General features: G+C 43.1%; 1 protein-coding gene across 1 annotated transcript; it reads left to right on the forward strand.

The window, feature by feature from the left end:
- Window positions 1-1,696: 1,696 nt before the first annotated feature.
- Window positions 1,697-19,178, forward strand: MANSC1 (MANSC domain containing 1). The gene is made up of 4 exons (XM_082634586.1): window positions 1,697-1,935; window positions 6,383-6,703; window positions 9,701-9,841; window positions 17,911-19,178. Exons 2-4 carry the CDS (start codon window positions 6,481-6,483, stop codon window positions 18,780-18,782), a joined length of 1,236 nt encoding a protein of 411 aa, XP_082490712.1. The 5' UTR covers window positions 1,697-1,935; window positions 6,383-6,480; the 3' UTR covers window positions 18,783-19,178.
- Window positions 19,179-19,801: the final 623 nt, after the last annotated feature.

The following is a 19,801-nucleotide window of genomic DNA, read 5'->3' on the forward strand; positions in this document are numbered from 1 at the left end:
GGGCTCAAACCCATGTCCCCTGCATTGGCAGGTGGATTCTTAACCACTGCGCCACCAGGGAAGCCCAGACACTATAAACTCTTGAACGTGAAGAAACTGTGATCAGTGGTTGCCTCTGGGGAGGAGAACTAGATTGGGACACAGGGGTGAGAGGCAGGGTTTTCATTGTACAGGCATATCTGGGAGATACCACAGTTCAGTTCCAGATAAAGCAAATATTGCAATAAAGTCACACAATTTTTTTGGTTTTCCAGTGCATATAAAAGTTATGTTTACACTGTTCTGTAGTCTATTAAGTGTGCAATAGCATTATGTCTAAAAAACGAAGTACATACCTTAACGTTAAAATATTGCTAAAAAATGCTAGCTATCATCCTAACCTTTAGCAAATCATAGTAGTAACATCAAAGATCATTGATCACAAATCACCATCATAATAAATATAATAATAATGAAAAAACGAGCAAATGCTGTTGGAGACATGGCACCGAGGTAGGAGGTAGATGGGCTCTAGGCTAGACATTTACAACTGGCCTCCTGTTCACACTTCCTGGGGTGAGAAGGAGATGGGCTCCAGGCCGGACATTCATTACCAACCCCCTGTTTACGTTTCCTGAAGCAAGAGACAAACGGGCTCCAGGACTACATATTTATGACCGGACTCCTGTCTATATTTCGAGATCTGCACCTCAATGTAAAAACCAGCAACAGAAATAGAGTAAATAACCGGACATTGGACATTTCTATGGCAGGGACAGAGGGGGACTAAACCCTGTGAAAAGATCAAGAGGTCGTACATCTCCCATCCTTGGGGCAAGGGAGACATTGCACGTGCACAGAAAGGCTCCTTGGGGGTGAAAAAGGAGGGGGAGCCACCCCATAATATGTGATGCTAAGGCCGTCCCATAGACCTCTGGGCTGTAATCTAGCTTGGGAAAAGTTGCGCATGCGTGTTGGGGAGGGTCTTAGGGCAGGGCAGGTGGAAAAAGAAACCAGATAATTGGCCAAAGGTAAACAAAGACCTGGAAGAACTGCCCTGTATAAATGACCTAACGGCCTCTTTATCGTGCTCCTCCTCACTAGGGAGGGCGCCCCCACCCTTCCTCTCCGGGTGTGCATCTCTGCCTTGCCTCTCCCTCAACTAAACAAATGTTTCTGTCTGCTCTCCCACTTGTGCTGTGTCTCCAATAATAAACTTTGTACCTGTTTTTACAGTTTTTGCCTCCATGAGAAATGCATTTTTTACTGGGGGCAAGAGCCAGGGGGTGTGGTGGCTAGGCTTCCTAGTTTTCATCCAAGCTGCCCAGGTTCAATTCCTGGGCAGGGAATTAAGATCTCGCTTCATGCCACCACTCACTTCTGCCTCTCAAGTGAGTACCAATAGACTTGCTGCAGGCAGGATTGCCACAAACCTTAAATTTGTTAAAAAGAAAGAAAGAAAAAGCAGTCTCTGCTAAGTGCAAACGGAGGTATGCCTGTACAGTGTACATTTGTGTACTGTTTGACTTTCATCGTGGGTATTTGCCTGTTCTCTGGTCTCCAGGAAGCGAGAAGGCGCAGCTGCAGACCCTCAGGCACCCACGAGGGTGGCGCCCCCGCCCTGGCAGCGCGCACAGTGGCTACGCGGGGCGGGGGCGGGGGTGGGTGAGTGGGGAGCCGGGGGACCCGGCTCCCCGGTGCCCAGGGGGCCTGCTCCAGGTTGCTGGGAAGCAGCTCCGGGTTGCAGGGCGGGAACGTGCCCTTCCACCTCCGGCAAACTTTCGGCCGTCGCAACGGAAGCAGGAACTCGTGAAGCACAAACCCAGGGCTGGGCGGGAGCTGCGGAGCCTCCCAGGCGTCCTCGCCGAGCCCCTCGCGGATCCGCCGCTGCTTCCCCGAGAGCGCGGGGCTGCCCTGCACCGGGAGGGCAGCAGGGCCCGGTCCTCCGGTCTCCAGGTAAAGGCTCTCCATCCTCCCCTCCAGCCCCCGCGGGCAGTATCGCCACCTGCGGGGGCAGCGGCGCCCGCCGCCCTTTCCCGGGGTGAGCGTCCTCCGCCCCTCCGGGAGCTCGGAGAACTGGCTGAGCCGGATGCTGGTGGCCCCCGTATCCCGGAGAGGGTCTTTAGGCAAGCCAGCAGCAGGGTCAGAAGCATGGTTTAGTGAGCCATGTACCTTTCCTCAAAGAAAGGGCAGATTTCCCATTTTTTCTTGTATGATTTGTATCCTGTATTTATCGAACCCGCTAACTGTCTAATACTCGGTAGAGTGTGTGTTTATACACAGTTATAAACCCCTCGATAAATTAAGTTAGATTATGCTGTGAGAAAAATGATTTCTACTATTTGACTGATTGCAGGTACGAGCCGGTAACTCTAGTCAGCAGGCATGAAAGCTCAGGTGCATCGTCTCCTTCCCACCTGTATCCTTTTCCCACTCTATCTCAACAGGATTCAACTTCACTGTGAACCTTTTTTTTTTAAATTGTAAGCTTGTTTTGATCTCTTTATTGTGGTAAAATAGATATACTGTAACAAAATGTATTACTTTGATCATTTTAAGTGTACAATTTAGTGGCATTAAGTACGTTCACATGATTGGGTAACCATCACTACTGTCCATTTTCAGGACATTTGTGGCATCCCCGATAGGAAAACTCTGTACCCATTCAACAGTAACTCCCCATTCCCTTCTCCACCAACCTCTAGTAACTTCGACTCTACTTTTTATCTCTGTGAATTTGCCTATTCTAGATACTTTAGATAAGTGCAATCATACGATATTTGTTCTCTTGTATCCAGTTTATTTCACTTAGCATAATGATTTCAAGATTGTAGCATGTATGAGAATTTCATTCCTTTTTGTAGCTGAATAATATTCCATTTAATATATTTGCCACGTTTTAAAAATCTATTCATCTTTGGACCTTTAAGGCCTAAATAATAATGTATTAGAAGAATTAATTTACCTAATCATTGTTTGGTATCATTCATGAGATAAGCTCTTCAGTATTGCTTGTGATCCAGGAGCAATCAAGATGCTGGTACTGAAAGCACAGCTCCTCCCGTGCATCCCCTGGCACAGTTCAGGTTTCTTTGCAGCGGCTTGAGGAGAGATTCTTAGAATCCATTCAAAGTGAAGTGTTGGCCTGGTTTTTCTTTTTTTGTTCCTGTTTTGTTTTCTCCAGTGACTTGGAAAGTGTGGGAGCATAAAAAGTAACTTGTGCCAGGATTCTTAACCAGGGGAGTCCATGGACAGTATTCAGAAAGTCTGTGAACTTGGGTGGAAAAGTTTATTTTGCTAACCTCTAAATGCAGTGTAGTATTTCCTTTAAGAGGCATGTAGGCAAAAGCCGCAGTAGTATTAGTGGTAGGGTAGCTCTGATTTGCCACCGGTAGAAATCATAGATATTTCCATGTCATGTTACTTACTGTATATATCTCAAAATCATTACATTCAACACTACTTCAAAATTATGGCAATGATTAGACCTACCATCTGTTATTTATCACACAGTTGTTTTTATTTTAGCTGAAAATGGAGGTAATGGGATCTCGCTTATAGGATTCTTGTAAGGATTAAATGACATAATATATGTAAAGTGCTTAGCATAGAGAACCATAAATGTTATTTTCATTTTACTGTTTTAGAAAGTTGGACATAACAGATAGCAAGGAAGGTATTAGACTTGTGCTGTATTACCATGTACTGTTTTTTTAAAAAACTGTTTTGATTTTTTTTTTTTTTACTGACCAAAGTCTACCTATTTATATTAGGATGCACTCTTATGTCTACAGCCCTATAGGTTTTGACAAATGTAATGACATATACATCATTACAGCATCATATAGAATAGTTTCACTGTCCTAAAAATCCCCTGTGCTCCACCTATTCAGCCCTTCCCTTTCCTGCAGACAACCACTGATGTTTTACTGTCGATGTGGTTTTGCCTTTTCCAGAATGTCATAGAGTTGGAATCATACCTTTCACACTGGCTTCTTTCACTTAGCGATATGCAATTAAGGTTACTCTTTTTGTGGCTTGATAGCTCATTTCTTTTTTTTTTTTTCCTTAATAAATTTATTTATTTATTTATTTATTTTTGGCTGTGTCGGGTCTTCGTTTCTGTGTGAGGGCTTTCTCTAGTTGTGGCAAGCGGGGGCCACTCTTCATCGCGGTGCGCAGGCCTCTCACTGTCATGGCCTCTCTTGTTGCGGAGCACAGGCTCCAGACGCGCAGGCTCAGTAATTGTGGCTCACGGGCCTAGTTGCTCCGCGGCATGTGGGATCTTCCCAGACCAGGGCTCGAACCCGTGTTCCCTGCATCGGCAGGCAGATTCTCAACCACTGTGCCACCAGGGAAGCCCAGCTCATTTCTTTTTACTGCTGAAAAATATTCGATTGTGTGGGTATACCAGTTTGTTTATCCCTTCACCTATTGAGGGACATCTTAGTTGCTTCCAGTTTTTTGGCAATTATGAATAAACTGCTATAAATAGTTGTATGCAGGTTTTTGTCAGGATTTAGCATTGTCAGTTTTTTGGATTTTAGCCATTCTGATAGGTGTGTAGTGGCATCTCGTTGTTTTGATTTGCAATTTCCTAATGACAATGATATTGAGCACCTTTTCATATGTTTCTTTGGTGAGGTATCTGTTCAGGTCTTTTGCTCACTTTAAATTGGGTTGTTTGTTTTCTTTTTGGTAAGTTTTAAAAGTTCTTTGTATATTTTAGCTACCAGTTATTTATCACATGTGTGTTTTGCAAATACCTTCTCCCAGTCTGTGGCTTAGTTTTTCATTCTCTTAACAGGGTCTTGCACAGAGCAGAAGGTTTTAATTTTCATGGAATCCAACCTATCAATCTTTTCTTTCATGGATTGTGCTTTTGGTGGTGTGATCTAGAAACTCACCTAATCTAAGGTCACAGAGACTTTATTCTATGTTACATAGGAGTTTTATAGTTTTGCATTTTACATTTAGGTCTATGATCCATTATGAGTTAGGTTTTGTGAAAGATGTAAGGTCAGTGTCTAGATTTTTTTTTGCATGTGGATATCCAATTGTCCAGCACCATTTTTGAGAAGAACATCCTTTCTCCATTGAATTGCCATTGCTCCTTTGTCAAAGATAAGTTGGCTGTATTTGTGTGGGTCTACTTCTGGGCTCCTTATTCTGTTCCATTGATCTCTTTGTCTGTTCTTTTGCCAGTACTACATTGTCTTGATTAGCAGTGCTTTCTGGTAAGTATTGAAGTCAGGTAGTGTCAGTCCTCCAGCTTTGTTCTTCTTCAGTATTGTGTTGACTATTCTGGGCCTTGTTGCATTTCCATGTAAACTTTAAAATTGGTTTGTTGAGGTCTATAAAAGAACTTGCTGAGATTTTGATTGGAATTGCACTGAATCTGTAGATCAAGTTGGGAAGAACTGACATCTTAGCAATATTGAGTAGTCCTATTGAGGAACATGGAATATCTCTCCATTTATTTAGATCCTCTTTGATATCTTTCATCAGAGTCTTATAGGCACATTTTAAAAACATTTCAGTAATTATATTTCAATATAACTATCTTCCTTTGTAATCCTATATATTTCATTTTATACATTTAACAACATGTCTTTTATGTATTTTAAAACATGTCAGAAGAGAGCCTAAGCATCACGAGAGTACCAAAGGGTTCATAACCAAAAAAAAAAAAAAAAAAAAATTAAAGAAGCGGTAATTCTGATCTAGGCTGTCATTTAGTGAACAATTTGTATTCTGGAAATGAGGATATTTTCTGGTATAGCCTCGCCAGTTCCACATTTTTTTTTCTGGAAGAACCAGCTCACCAATGGCATTATATGTATTATGACTTTTGTGTTTTTAGGGATGTCAAAAAGAACACTTGCCCCTACAGTTTCCTTCAGCTGAGCCAGAATATTCCCCCTGTTGATGGGCTAATTCCTAGAAGGACAGTGTATGTAATTTTCTTAGCGCATTGCCTACCACTCAGTAGGTGATTTAAAAATGCTAATTGTTATTACTGAGAAAGAAAATATGTCCAAAGCGATGATCACTGCTTCATCAATGACCACAGATTTTGTGTCCTTTCCCCTCCTGCTTAGGAGAGGCAAGAAGAGGAAGGATTCTAGAACTGTAAAGCAGACTGCCTCTTCTTTCATAGATACTTGTCAGATTTTAAGCATTGATGGGAGAGTGTATGTGTGTGTGCTTACTAGCTTTTTGCCAAGTTTTTAATGAAAGGTCTCAAATCTATTAAAAGTGAAATAAATAAAAAATACTTGTTTATTCCTGTCCTTCTATGAATTGTGAGTTGTTTACATTGACTTGAAGGTAATGAAAGGTATCTTCTCTAGGTTTGTTCAAAGAAACAAAACTCATTGATGATTTTCTATTTTTGTGCTAGAGAGAAATTCCATCATCTGTCCAATCTTCTTGAAGCAAACTCAGGCCAGAGGGAGAGTTATCTGACCTTTGGAGACCAAGACTAAACTGAAATTTAAAATGTTCTTCCGGGAGGGATGGAGCTTGACTTACACTCGTGTAATAATTTGTTTCCTGACACTAAGGCTGTCCACCAGTCAGAACTGCTCCACCAAGAATCTAGAAGATATGGTCATTGACATCCAGTCATCCCTTTCCAAGGGAATCAGAGGCAATGAGCCCATACACACATTAACTCAAGAAGACTGCGTTAATTCTTGCTGCTCAACAAAAAACATATCAGGTAAGTAATAATGCCTTGGCAACTCTTTATTCTATGTGTTTTGTGATGTAAGTAGCTGGTTGATGAGACTGAATGGTTTGTACTAGTGATTCTCAATGGGGTAGAAAAGTGGGTGGCAAAATCACTAGGGAATGTTCCATGGTGTGCTCTCCCCTCCCCTAAGCTGAGCCAAAGTTACTCATGAGTGTATATATATCACTCAGATATGTGTGTAGAAAAAGGGTTGAAAACCACTGGTGTTGTGTTCTAACAGGCATCTGAGATGTTGAAAACAAAAGTCCTATTTAAATGCTTGGCTTCCATCATCATGGAATATTGGAATACAGTGTGATATTAGAAAGAACGTTTAAACAGAAAGGGAGTTGAGACAAAAAGTAAAATTCTAAAGTCATCCCATAGGAGAATCATCATTTGAGTTTTAAGTAGAAGCACAAAATTTCCATTTTATCTCCTTTCCCTGGAGCTGGTGGCACAGGTGAGTCAGGAAGCCACTGGCCACTAATTCCAGCTTCTAAGAATCTAAGAGGCATGGGAAGGGGTTTAGGATGACCCATTCCATGACACAGAAGGAAACCGAGCTCCACAGGTTTGAACCATGCCCTTGCATATTTCAGGCTCCAAACCTATGACCTGAAAACAGAAGTATATATCTAATAAACAAACAAAAAATACACATAAGTTTATTGAGCACCTAATGCCTCGGTAGGTGCTGGAGATAAAACAATGAATAAGATGGAAAAGACCTTGTCATCAAGGACCCTAGAAGAGCTAAGTGAACACTGGACTTGTGATCCTTACTTGATTTATCAGCTGACTAAATCATATGTTTTCTCTTAGATCTTTATTTCCGTTTCATCCTATAATGATTGTGGTATAATAAGATAAATGCACATGGACATGAAATTGAAGGACACAGACTTTTGCATATTTATATTTATTTATAGTCTTTGTCCCTGATTCCTGGCACAGAGGTCCTAAAACCCTGGGAATTTTCTGAGCATAGGAGCTTCTTCTGTTATTCATAATGAGCCCCATTCAGTCATACCTGAGCTTACGGTAGGACCCTCGATCGCGCCAGGATAGCTGCTAGTTGCCAGAAAGACCAAGCTTTGCTTAGAAGCTTGGAACTTTCAGTCTCCTCCACCCACCTCCAGGTAGGGGGAAAGGGGGTGGAGATTGAATTCAGTCGCCAATGGCCAATGACTTAATCAATTATGCCTACGTAATAAAACTTCCATGAAAACCCCTAAACAATGGGTTCAGGGAGCTTCCAAGTTGGTGAACACATCCATGTGCCAGGAGGCACCCCAACTCCACAGGGACAGAGACTCTTGCACTTGGGACCCTTCCAGACCTCACCCTATGTACCTCTTCATGTGGCTGTTCATTTGCATCCTTTGTAATAAATTATAACGGTAAGTATTGCATTTTCCTGAGTTCTGCGAGTAGTTCGAGCAAGTTATTGAACCTGGGGTGGGGGGGTGATAGCCAAGTTTGCCGTATGTGTGAGTGACCTGGGGACCTGATACTGTGACTGGCGTTTGAGTGGGGATAATCTGATGGGACTGAGCCCTAGACCGGTGGGGTCTGACACTCACTCCAGGCAGTTAGTATTAGAATCAAATTGAATTGTAAGACACCCCGTTGGTGTTAGAGAATCAGAGAACTAGAGAATTTGGGTAGAAATGACACCAGGTATTTGCTGTCAGGAGGAAACAAATACTTCAATGATCTTCTCAAATTGAGCTGTGTGCTTTTGGACACTTCATAGAGAGGTAATTTATGGAAGTCATAGAGATCTCATTTAAATTTCTAGTTTTTCTTTAAATGTTGATATCAACATACATGTGGAATAGAAACATCACCTGCAAATAGGACTGAATGCCATGTGGGCGTATCCTGGCAACATAGGAAACCTTGCATTTCTCTTCAGTTCCGTGATAGGTGTTTAGTAAGAAATGAGGGTTTGTGGCTTTATTCTACAAGCAAAAGTACTGTTACTGCTTTACTGTAAGCAGAGGTACCCGTGGGTCTCAGTTAATGGATCTCAGACTTTTCCCTCTTTTACTGAGCGTTGGTTTTTGACCGTTTAGGGTTCCAAAAAAGCACTTTGATAATTTGCCTATAGCCACAGACTCTAGAAAAATGCCCACAAATACAAAGGACACAAAATTTTGTGTACAACTTGGACCCTATGGATCCTCCCCTCTACCTAAGTGCTCCCAAAAATGGTTTGTAGAATTATCACATCGTGGGAAAAGGAAAAGCCAAAGTAACCAGAGTACCTTTCTTGTTACCTGGATAATGAAGACATGATAGGTTAAAACCCCTGCAGAAACGAACTCAGTCTTATTTCCCACTGGGAGAGTCAAGGGTGATCCCTGACCACTGCCTGATTGGGAGACAAACAAAAATGATAAGAGCAGAAATTTGAAGAACCAAAAGAAGAATGGTACTGATAAAAGTAAAAAATAGACTTGGCATTCCATATGCTATGCAGCTCCACTGTGGAAGGAGGCATGATATGTATAAGGCTGAATTTATTGACCCTCCGTGCCCACCACCCTCCCCTCGCCCCACACCAAGAAAACCAGACTAATGGCTTCGTAGGCATCTAAGATGCCTTCAGGATGCAAGAGGTACGTACAGTCATTAGGGTTAGATCCATTTCCTGAGGTCAGACTCAGTAGTGAGTTGTAGACTCAGTATTTCTATGTATGTTTTGATAAATATTTTAGCAAATGGAAGGCTTCTTTCTAAAGAATGAAATGTACTATTAAAAATGTTTCACCAAAATTACCTTCATTCTGATTTTTAAACCCAAGGTCTTTAAAAATTGCTTTCAGTGCCTAAACTAAGGAAAAGGAAATGACTCAGCGGCCAGCGGGCAATGAACAAAGGCTTTTGTGTTGGCCACCAGAATAAATGTTTTCCTGCTCGCGGTATTCTTTGGAAGATCCTATTTCAGAATAATGCTTATGAAACCTTTCATTGCAGGGAACAAAGCATGTAACTTGATGATCTTCGACACTCGAAAAACAACTAAACTACCCAACTGCTACCTGTTTTTCTGTCCCAGTGAGGAAGCCTGTCCCCTGAAACCAGCAAAGGGACTTATGAGTTACAGGATAATTAGAGGTAAGAAAAACATTGTTCTTTGTCTTTTAAGGATAGGATTCATGTAGAAAGGTTTTCTGCAAGAGTTTAAGAAGAACTGCCAAAAGGGATCACAAATGTAGAGGCACATCAGAAAAAATCTCATGATTTAAAATTCAGTTGATTCAACCAAACATCTTTCTTTTTTCCAGTTAAAGTATTTTATACATATGAATGATAGTATTTTGTTTTGTTTTTGTTTTTACCTTCTTAAGGTAAAAGGCACACAGATCTTTCATGTAAACATTTTGAAACACGTCTTTAGAACCATGTCAGCAACACTGGAATAAGTCTGCAGGTCTCCAGGGGTGACTGCTTTGAAAGGGTTAAGATGATGTAAATACAGTATATAAAATTCCGGTACATTTGTCATTAGGTTCCAATTATTTTGTAATCACATTCTCTGAAATCAAACTCACTGGATTTTATTATCCAGACCTGGAAGGAAGCTCATTTAAGAAGTTTTTGAGAAAAAGCTACATGCCAAATTCTGTGCAAGGCATTGGAAATAGAGTCTCCACATTCGGAAATTACATATTTGCTCAGAATACAGAAAATAAACAAGTAAAAATAATATAATTATTTGGATATGCCTTGGTGAGATTTTGGCTAGCTAATTTTTCAGGATGAAATGCTTTCAAGTATGAAGTTTACTTTTATTTCAGTTTTATAAAGTTTTTGTCCTTACACGCTTAGGTATTAATAATATTCCCTGCATTTATTAAATAAGAAACAAATTTTATTTAGCATCTCCTATGTGTCAAGCACTTTTTATGCCTTAAGGATAGAAAGATACGACACTAAACATGAAAAACAAGGTTCTCATTTATAGAACTAATATTTTAGGAGAGAGAGACAATAACCTTAATAAATAAATAATCAAGAAAAATAGTCACCATGGACATAGAGAACAGACATAGAGAACGGACTTGTGGTTGCCCAGGGGTAAGAGGTTGAGGAGGAATGGAGTGTGGGAGGCTGGGGTTAGCAGATGTAAGCTTTTATATATAGAATGGATAAACAGCAAGGTCCTAGTGTATAGCACAGGAAACTATATTCAGTATCCTATGAAAGGGCTTCCCTGGTGGCACAGTGGTTAAGAATCTGCCTGCCAATGCAGGGGACACGGATTCGAGCCCTGGTCCGGGAAGATCCCACATGCCGCAGAGCAACTAAGCCCATGCGCCACAACTACTGAGCCCACACGCCTAGCGCCCATGCTCCGTAACAAGAGAAGCCACTGCAATGAGGAGCCCGCGCACCGCAACGGAGAGTAGCCCCGACTCACCGCAACTAGAGGAAGTCGGCATGCAGCAACGAAGACCCACTGCAGCCAAAAAAAAACAAAATCCTATGAAAAACCGTAATGGAAAAGAATATAAAAGAAAGAATGTAGGACTTCCCTGGTGGCGCAGGGGTTAAGAATCCGCCTGCCAATGCAGGGGACACGGGTTCGAGACCTGGTCGGGCAGGATCCCACATGCCGCGGAGCAACTAAGCCCGTGCGCCACAACTGCTGAGCCTGCGCTCTAGATCCTGTGAGCCACAACTACTGAACCTCCGTGCCACAGCTACTGAAGCCCGTGCGCATAGAGCCCGTGCTCCGCAACAAGAAGCCACCGCAAGGAGAAGCCTGCGCACCACAGCGAAGAGTAGCCCCCCCCCCACCGCAACTAGGGAAAGCCCGTGGGCAGCAACAAAGACCCAACACAGCCAAAAATAAATAAATAAATAAAATAAAGTTATTTTTTAAAAAAGGTGGTTACCCTTAAAAAAAAAGTATATATATAAACTGAATCACTTTGCTGTACAGCAGAAATTAACACAGCATTGTAAATCAACTATACTTCAATAAAAAATTTTAAATAAATAAATAACAGTGATCATAATAAAATGAAACATGGCCTTTATATAATAATATATTTTCAAAGCAGAGAAAATTAAAACATAAAATTCCCATTTAAAAAAATAGTCATAAGAGCTATGCAGATAATTGAGCTAAGACAACGTAATAGATAATCACAGAGGGACTTCTCTGGCAGTCCAGTGGTTAAGACTCCTCGCTCCCATTGCAGGGGGTGCAGGTTCGATCCCTGTTCGGGGAACTAAAATCCCGCATGCCACACAGCACAGCCAAAAAAAAAAAAAAAAAAAAGATAGTCACTGAGTGGACCGGCTGTATTAGGTGATCAGGGGAAGTGTCTGTGAAGATGTAACCCCTAAGCTGAGATCTGAAGACGGAGGAGCCGGATGTGAGAAGATTGTAGAAAGACCTTCCAGGCAGAGGAAACAGCCTATTCTAATATCCTAAGGCAGAATGGTTTGGGAGTGTTTGTTCAAACACTCCAATCTCAGCAGCTGACTCACAGGTGAACCATGAAAGGAGTGCTATGCAAGAAGGAAGGAAAGTGGGGCCATCCCATCAAGCTCTGTAGGGGTAGGGAGTTTTTATTTTCGGTGCATGATGGAAAGACATTGGAAGGTTTTCAGCAGGCATGTATAACGAGCTGTTCTAAAGGTGATTTCTCAAAGGTCACTGTGACTGCTCTATTGGGAATGGACAATGACGCAGCAGCAAGAGGGCATGTGGGAAGACTGGGTAGGAGGCTGGGATGAGATCCGAGTGAAAGGCTGTGGCCTTGGGGACCAGGGAGACGGTGGAAGAGATGGAGGGAAATAAACACACGAGCCATTTCAGTGATAGCGTTGACAGGGCTTGCTGGTGGTGTGGATGTGGGGAATGAGGAAAAGAGAAGAGTGAAGCTGAGTCCTAGTCCTGGGCTTGAGCATCTGGATGGATGGCAGTGCCGTCTACTGAGCCGGGGAAGTGGATTTGCGGTTGGGAGGGAGAGTGCAATCAGGGTTCTCTGGGGAATGATGCTGCCCGGGGCATCCGGACACTGACTCTGCTTTGTCCCCTGAGTGAGGCTGTGTCTGAGTTTCGTTCATGAAGCAGGAACACCTGATGTGTCAAACATTCCCTTAAACAGGAGCGTAAAGCACAGATTGCTTGTGTAAATTCTTCCTACACAGTGGTAGAAGCCCAAGTCTAAAAAGATTGGCAGATAAGGTACAAAGTTTCACTTTTGCCTGATGAAAAATTCTGGAGATGGTTGATGGTAAGGGTTGCACAAACTCAATGCCACGGAACTATACTCTTAAAAACAGGTTAAAGGGGCTTCCCTGGTGGCGCAGTGGTTGAGAGTCCGCCTGCTGATGCAGGGGACAGGGGTTCGTGCCCCGGTCCGGGAAGATCCCACATGCCACGGAGCGGCTGGGCCCGTGAGCCATGGCTGCTGAGCCTGCGTGTCCGGAGCCTGTGCTCCGCAATGGAAGAGGCCACAACAGTGAGAGGCCCGCGTACTGCAAAATAAAAACGGGTTAAAGTGGTACATTGTATGTAGTATATTTTACCACAGTTGTTAAAAAGAATAATTTTTTAAAAAGACTACGGCACAGAACAAATTAGGCCTCTCAGAGCAGCCAGGATCTTTCCTTGGGTGGAAAGTATCTTGTCGTCTCCCTGCCCCTTCTGGGCTTCACACTGGCCAGGGCAGTTGCCCCTGACTGTTCGCCTCCTTTACATCTATATATAATCTTGGCTAAAAACACCGGGACCTACAGGGTTGTGCGGATATGGCTTCTTGCTTGGCCTCCTTTTTTTTTTTTTTTTTTTGCGGTACGCGGGCCTCTCACTGTTGTGGCCTCTCCCGTTGCGGAGCACAGGCTCCGGACGTGCAGGCTCAGCGGCCATGGCTCACGGGCCTAGCCGCTCCGCGGCACGTGGGATCTTCCCGGACTGGGGCACGAACCCGTGTCCCCTGCATCGGCAGGCGGACTCTCAACCACTGCGCCATCAGGGAAGCCTGTCCTCTTTTTTTTTTCATCACCTGGAACGTGACAGAGCCTGTTGGACACCCGGGGATGGTATCCAGCAGAAAATGGACATCACAGGCTGAGTTTCCAGTGAGGTCAGGGCTCAAGACACTAATTGGAATGTTTATTTTTCTCCTTCAAGAGCTCCCATCAGGTGGAAGTTGGACCATCACACCTGCCTATCTGATCCCTTCTCACTGCCTCTTCTTATTGTGTCCTTTCTTCCACTGTCAGTGTGTGTTCCCTATGTCTATCAGCTATTTCACAATTAAAGCAGAATATTAAAGAAATTATAGGTAATTGAATCTAGTCATTCGACTTCCATAAAAATCTATACCAAAGAAAAACCTGTTGTTGTGAAACTGTTTATCGCGTAATTAGTTTAAAAAGTGAAAACAGCACTTTTGGAATTAGTTTAAAGGAAATTAGTTTAAAAGTTTCTACAGCTTAAATGTCCAAATGCTAGGGAATGGTTGGGTATAAAGTATAATGGATCCACCTGAGGGAATACAATGCAGATGTTAAAAAATAAGTTTGAGATGTAGAAATAAAATGTCACCTAAATTTCAGGTGAAAAACACCCAGTTTTTAAATTACATGAAAAAAATTTTAATTTTAAGGTATGCATAAATGTTAATAGTTGCTGGCACATGATAGAAATTATTGTTGAATTTGTTTTATAACTTTCATAATACTTCTGTCATGTTACTGATTTTATAATGCATGTATAAAGAGGTAGTTTGTGGTAAAGATTCCATTTTCTCCAGTGGAAGTGGGAGAAAAGGGAACTTGGCTTGTGCCTAAACCTTTTAAGGGCAAGTGTGAAGGTAGTGAAAGAAGTGGAATTAGAATCGAACAGTTCCTGTGTCAGCCACCAGGGGGCACCATCAGCCCAGAGCCGGTGGCTATCTAGGGGCAAAGTGGCACCAACCCCGGACCTGGTGTGCAGCAGGCTGTCTGTATCTACAGATGTTTACAAATTGTGTTTGTAATTCTATTTATGAATCTGCCCGTGTTGATGGATTGAGATTGCCCCATAAAAATAAATATCTGCTTCCTGGTCAGAGTGAAATTCAGTAGATATAAGTTTGGTGGTTTGTTTCCAGATGAACTCTCTTTCCTGTAATTGACTAATATTTACAGACTGAAAGTTTGAAAGATAACAGTGTGCTCTGTTCATTCTGTAAAACCATTGCAGCTTGGTGTTATTTAATGTTTGTTTGTTTGTTTGTTTTTGGAGCTTGGTGGTCTGTCATTCCTCCAAGGACTAGAATAGGGGAATTCAGAAATAGAATAAATTGAAAGTCTATTTGCTCAGCTGGTTGCCAAGTTAATAGTCCCTAAATTTTTTTATCTAGTGAAGTCACTTGAAAATGAAACTCAAAAGAGCGGTTGAGGACACATTTCCCAGCTCCTTCTGTAGCTCATGGCTAGGTGACTGAGAGAAAACACCACACCCCAAAGGCAAACATCAGTGGGTGAGGTGAATGGAGCAGGTGTGGAGGATCCCTGTGTGGTTCTAGGATCTTTGCCAATAGATGAATCTTATCAAGCAGTGGGAATAGCCCTAGCTTTGCTTTATTTATGACCTTGTATTCTTGAGAAAGAAAACTGCTGTTTTGGTCATTCTTGTCAATGGCCTTATTTTAAGTTTTGAGTTCACACATATCACAGAGCATTTATTTAGCCTTCTTTTTAAACTTTAAAATGAAATATGATGAGTCCTGCTCTCTTTAAAAATATCTGACACGACCTAAAAATACAGGGGCTGTTTACCTCGTGGTGACACTATGGCTATGAATGTGATATCACCTGCAGCAGAATCTCTTTTCTTCAGCATTATTGGAGGAATTTCAGGCATCTAAATTCTATTTTAGAGTGTCCTAGAGCAGGTGTCCACAAATTTTTTCTGTCGAGGGCCAAATAATAAGTATTTTAGGCTTTTCAGGCAAGTCTGTTAGGCTTAGTGGGCCGTATGCAATCTGTCGGACCTCCTCACTTCTCTCCTTGTAGTAGAAGCAGCCATAGACAATATGTAAACAAATGGGCATGCTTGTATGCCAATAAAACTTTATTTATGGACACTGAAATGTGAATTTCATATAACTTTCACATGTTACAAAATATTATCCTTCTTGATTTTTTTCAATCATTTAAGAATGTGGAAACCATTCTTAGCTCGCAAGCCATATAAAGATAAGTGGCCATAATATGCTGACCCCTGTCCTAGATGGATTAATAAGTGACAGTTCTAAAGGACCTCTGAGTAGTGTGAAGCTTAGAGAGTAGTCAAAGATGTCACAAATCTGAAGTTGCCTCTGGATCTATTTGTTAGCAGAGCGGAGAGTGAGGTCTAGTTTAGAAACTGTTATTCAGGGGAGTTGAAATAGAAGACGGAAAAAAGAAGAGGGGAGAATCACCTTTGCTTCCTTCCTTGTGTTTCTGCCGTTCTAATTTAAGTGAAATGATTAGCCAAGTAGCAGAGTGATACAGAGCAATTCAAGTGGTCTTTCTCTGCCCCGGATTGCTTTAACCAGCCTTTTCAGTTCGAGCTGTGATAAACAGCATGTGTGACAAAGAGCAAAACTCTAAACTTTCTCACACAGCAGGAGGATCTGAGGCTGGTTCCTCCTCAGCAGGAGTTGAGACTGTGTGACTTTCTGCTCTTTATGCTAGCCACGTGGCCATAATGATTTCAAATACTGGTCCATGGTCCTCAGAACCTAACATATTGGCTCTAAAATTTTAATCTTCAAGGGTCAAAAGAAAATCTCTCAGATTGCCTTCCTCCCCTGAGTACAGTGCTGAAAGCTGGTTGTTTTTTTCTTTTCTTTTTTAATATTTATTTATTGGGACTTCCCTGGTGGTCCAGTGGTTAAGAATCCACCTTCCATGGGCTCCCCTGGTGGCGCAGTGGTTGAGAGTCCCCCTGCCCATTGCAGGGGACACGGGTTCGTGCCCCGGTCCGGGAAGATGCCACATGCCGCGGAGCGGCTGGGCCTGTGAGCCATGCCGCTGAGCCTGCGCGTCCGGAGCCTGTGCTCCACAACGGGAGAGGCCACAACAGTGAGAGGCCCGCGTACCGCAAAAAAAAAAAAAAAAAAAAAAGAATCCACCTTCCAATGCAGGGGATGTGGGTTCGATCCTTGGTCAGGGAACTAAGATCCCATATGCTGCGGGGCAACTAAGCCCGCGTGCTCTAGAGCCCACGTGCCACAACTACTGAGCCCGCCTGCCACAACTACTGTGCCCGTGTGCCACAGCTACTGAGCCCATGCGCTCTGGAGCCCATGCGCCACAGCTAGAAAGAAGCCTGTGTGCCACAACGAAAGATTCCACATGCCGCAAGGAAGATCCCGTGTGCCGCAACCAAGACTTGATGCAACCAAATAAATAAATAAATATTAAAAATATAAAAATGCAGGCTCTTAGTTGCGGCGTGCAGGATCTAGTTCCCTGACCAGGGGTCAAAACTGGGCCCCCTGCATTGGGAGCACGCAGTCTTAACTGCCGGACCACCAGGGAAGTCCCTGAAACCCATTTTTTTCATTGAAAAACGTCATCAGCTTTGTGCTGCTGCCTTGGCTTCAGGGACCCTCCAGCTTCCTCCTCCTCCTCCTTGTGGAAGGCAAGTCACTGGGATTTTGTCTCCTCTCCTCATTGTCCTGTGGGCTATGCCCCCACCCCCCCCATGATATCTCCCCTAGGGATTGCTTGCTTCCCTGTTGTCACTGCAGTCCCAGCTGGCACAGCTCGTGCCTCACACCAGCATTTTCTCTGCCAGTCCTCTTCCTGCCGCATCATCCCAGCCCAGCTACCTTCCCTGGCCTTGGCCCCTGAAGGGTCCCCATCTTCCTAAACCTCTTGCTGCCCATGCTGAGCTCCTCTTAGCATCTCTGCTGTTCCCCTCCCACCTCTTCCTTCATTTGCCCCATCCTCCTCCGCACATTTCTCTTCTCTGGGCCAACACTCTAGAAATAAACCACAGCATCTGGGGGGAGAGGCAGGGTCCTCGGGATCTGATTTAGCCATTCGTATTTTTCCATTTTGCACCATGAAATATCAAGAATCAACAGTTTGAGGTCTTACTGAACAAGCTGATAACGTTTGTCCTTGTTAACTTCCCTTCGCATGGAAATATGGAGGTCTTTTTAAAATTTTCTTTCCGTCTTCAGATTTTCCATCTTTGGCGGGAACTGATTTGCCAAGCCAGGAGGTAACCCAAGAAGAGTCTCTCTTCCGCAGCAGGTCTTCACACACCATCACTCCCACGCCCCCTCCTCCCACAGGTGATTCAGAGCCCACGGTCTTATGGAGAGATTCATTTTCTCAGAAGTCCGGATCCTCAGATCACTTGGAGAAACTACTCAAGATTGATCTGGTGAGTCCACAGTGGACTGTTTATAAAGAAAAAGGCCACTCTGAGAAGTCACCATCTTCCTCAGAACAAACAGTAGCTCACCTGCTGCCTGAAAATGTGACAGCGTTCCCCAGTACAGTGGCAGATGCTGCTCTGCCCACCATCCTGGCCACTCCAAAGCCTGCATCTCTCCCTGCCACCAACGCTGCAGGGATACCTTCTGTGACTTCGCAGCCTCAGGGGGCCACCTCTGCCCCACCTGTAGCCACGGTCACTAACACGACCACAACTGAGGTTCCGACTTCCATCTTTAGGGCATCGACGGACTCGAAAGGCCCACCAGACACGGTGCCCTTTAGAGACATTTCCAGCTTGACTTTGAACACAGAGGCTGCCCGGAACCCTGCTACGTTTCCTTTGTCAAATGTGAATTCTCCCACTACAAATACAGCAGCTTCCCAGGAAGATGGGAAGGCCAGCTCTGGCGGGCCCTCCCTGAGCAGTGCTCCAGAAGGGCAGCAGGGCCTCGCATTTGAACAGTGGCTCCTGGTCGGGACCGTGCTCTTTGGGGTTCTGTTCCTCGCCATAGGCATGGGTCTCTTGGGCAGAACGCTCTTAGAATCCCTCCGCAGGAAACGATACTCGAGGCTTGATTATTTGATCAATGGCATCTATGCTGACATCTAAGGAGGACATTAGATGCCTCTTTTTTTTTTTTTTTTTTTGGCTGTGGGATGTGGGATCTTAGTTCCCCGACCAGGACCGGGGATTGAACCCGTGCCCCCTGCAGTGGAAGTGGGGAGCCTTAACCACTGGGCTGCCACGGAGGTCCCTAGATGTCTCTTTATTCATGTAGTTACTAATAGCTCCTATGCAGCGAGGTTCTGCTGATTTGCTCATCTTTGCAGGATTTTTCAAGTATTTTGAAGACAGGCAAAGATGCCTCCTACCGCTTTCTTTTTGCTTGTTCTTCGAAAAGAAGCGGGGGGAAGAAACAAACTGGGTGATTTGAAGGATCTGTCTCTAAAATATTAGCTGAAAACAAAGCTCTACCTAAAGCAATAAAGAATAATTGCCACATCAGTTGGAAAATGACTGGCTTTTTACAAGGAAAAAGGGTTAGGACTCCTAGGCTCCAATTCATTAATATTTCTGGTTCCAGATAAAGTCGACTGTTTATGGTATTAATTCTAATGGATTTACTTTCCTTTTTATATGAATTCCAATAAAACTTACTCCAGATGTATTTCCTTCCAATTAAATATCTGAATAAATCTTCTGGTACTCAGTAATGTTCTTGTAAGTGACACGTCCAGCTGGATAACTTTAAATTTATTCCCACCAGCAAAATGATTAAATGATGAAAATATGTGTTCTAAGTTAAAATGACAAAACCCCCCTTATCCCATCAATGAGCAAAAGAGGTTCCTTTGGGAGAATTCTAGCAGAATATTAGCCTGCATGGAGATGATGATAAGTTCTGATAAATGGCCAGATCTACTTTGGGTCTGTTCTAGTTAACTGTTTTTTCAAAAAACAAAGAAAAAGTAAACTAGGCGTTTTCCAAACCTAAGTAAATTTAACATGTAACAATATTATTTATAAGTCCTTATCTAACCTGGACCAATAGTCAATTTTGGCTTTATTTGGAATAACATTGGAAATAATAGATAGCACTTAAAATTACAGGCATACCTCATTTCATT

This window comes from Mesoplodon mirus (genome assembly GCF_964341445.2).
Source record: "Mesoplodon mirus genome assembly, chromosome: 11".
Lineage (NCBI taxonomy): Eukaryota > Metazoa > Chordata > Mammalia > Artiodactyla > Ziphiidae > Mesoplodon > Mesoplodon mirus.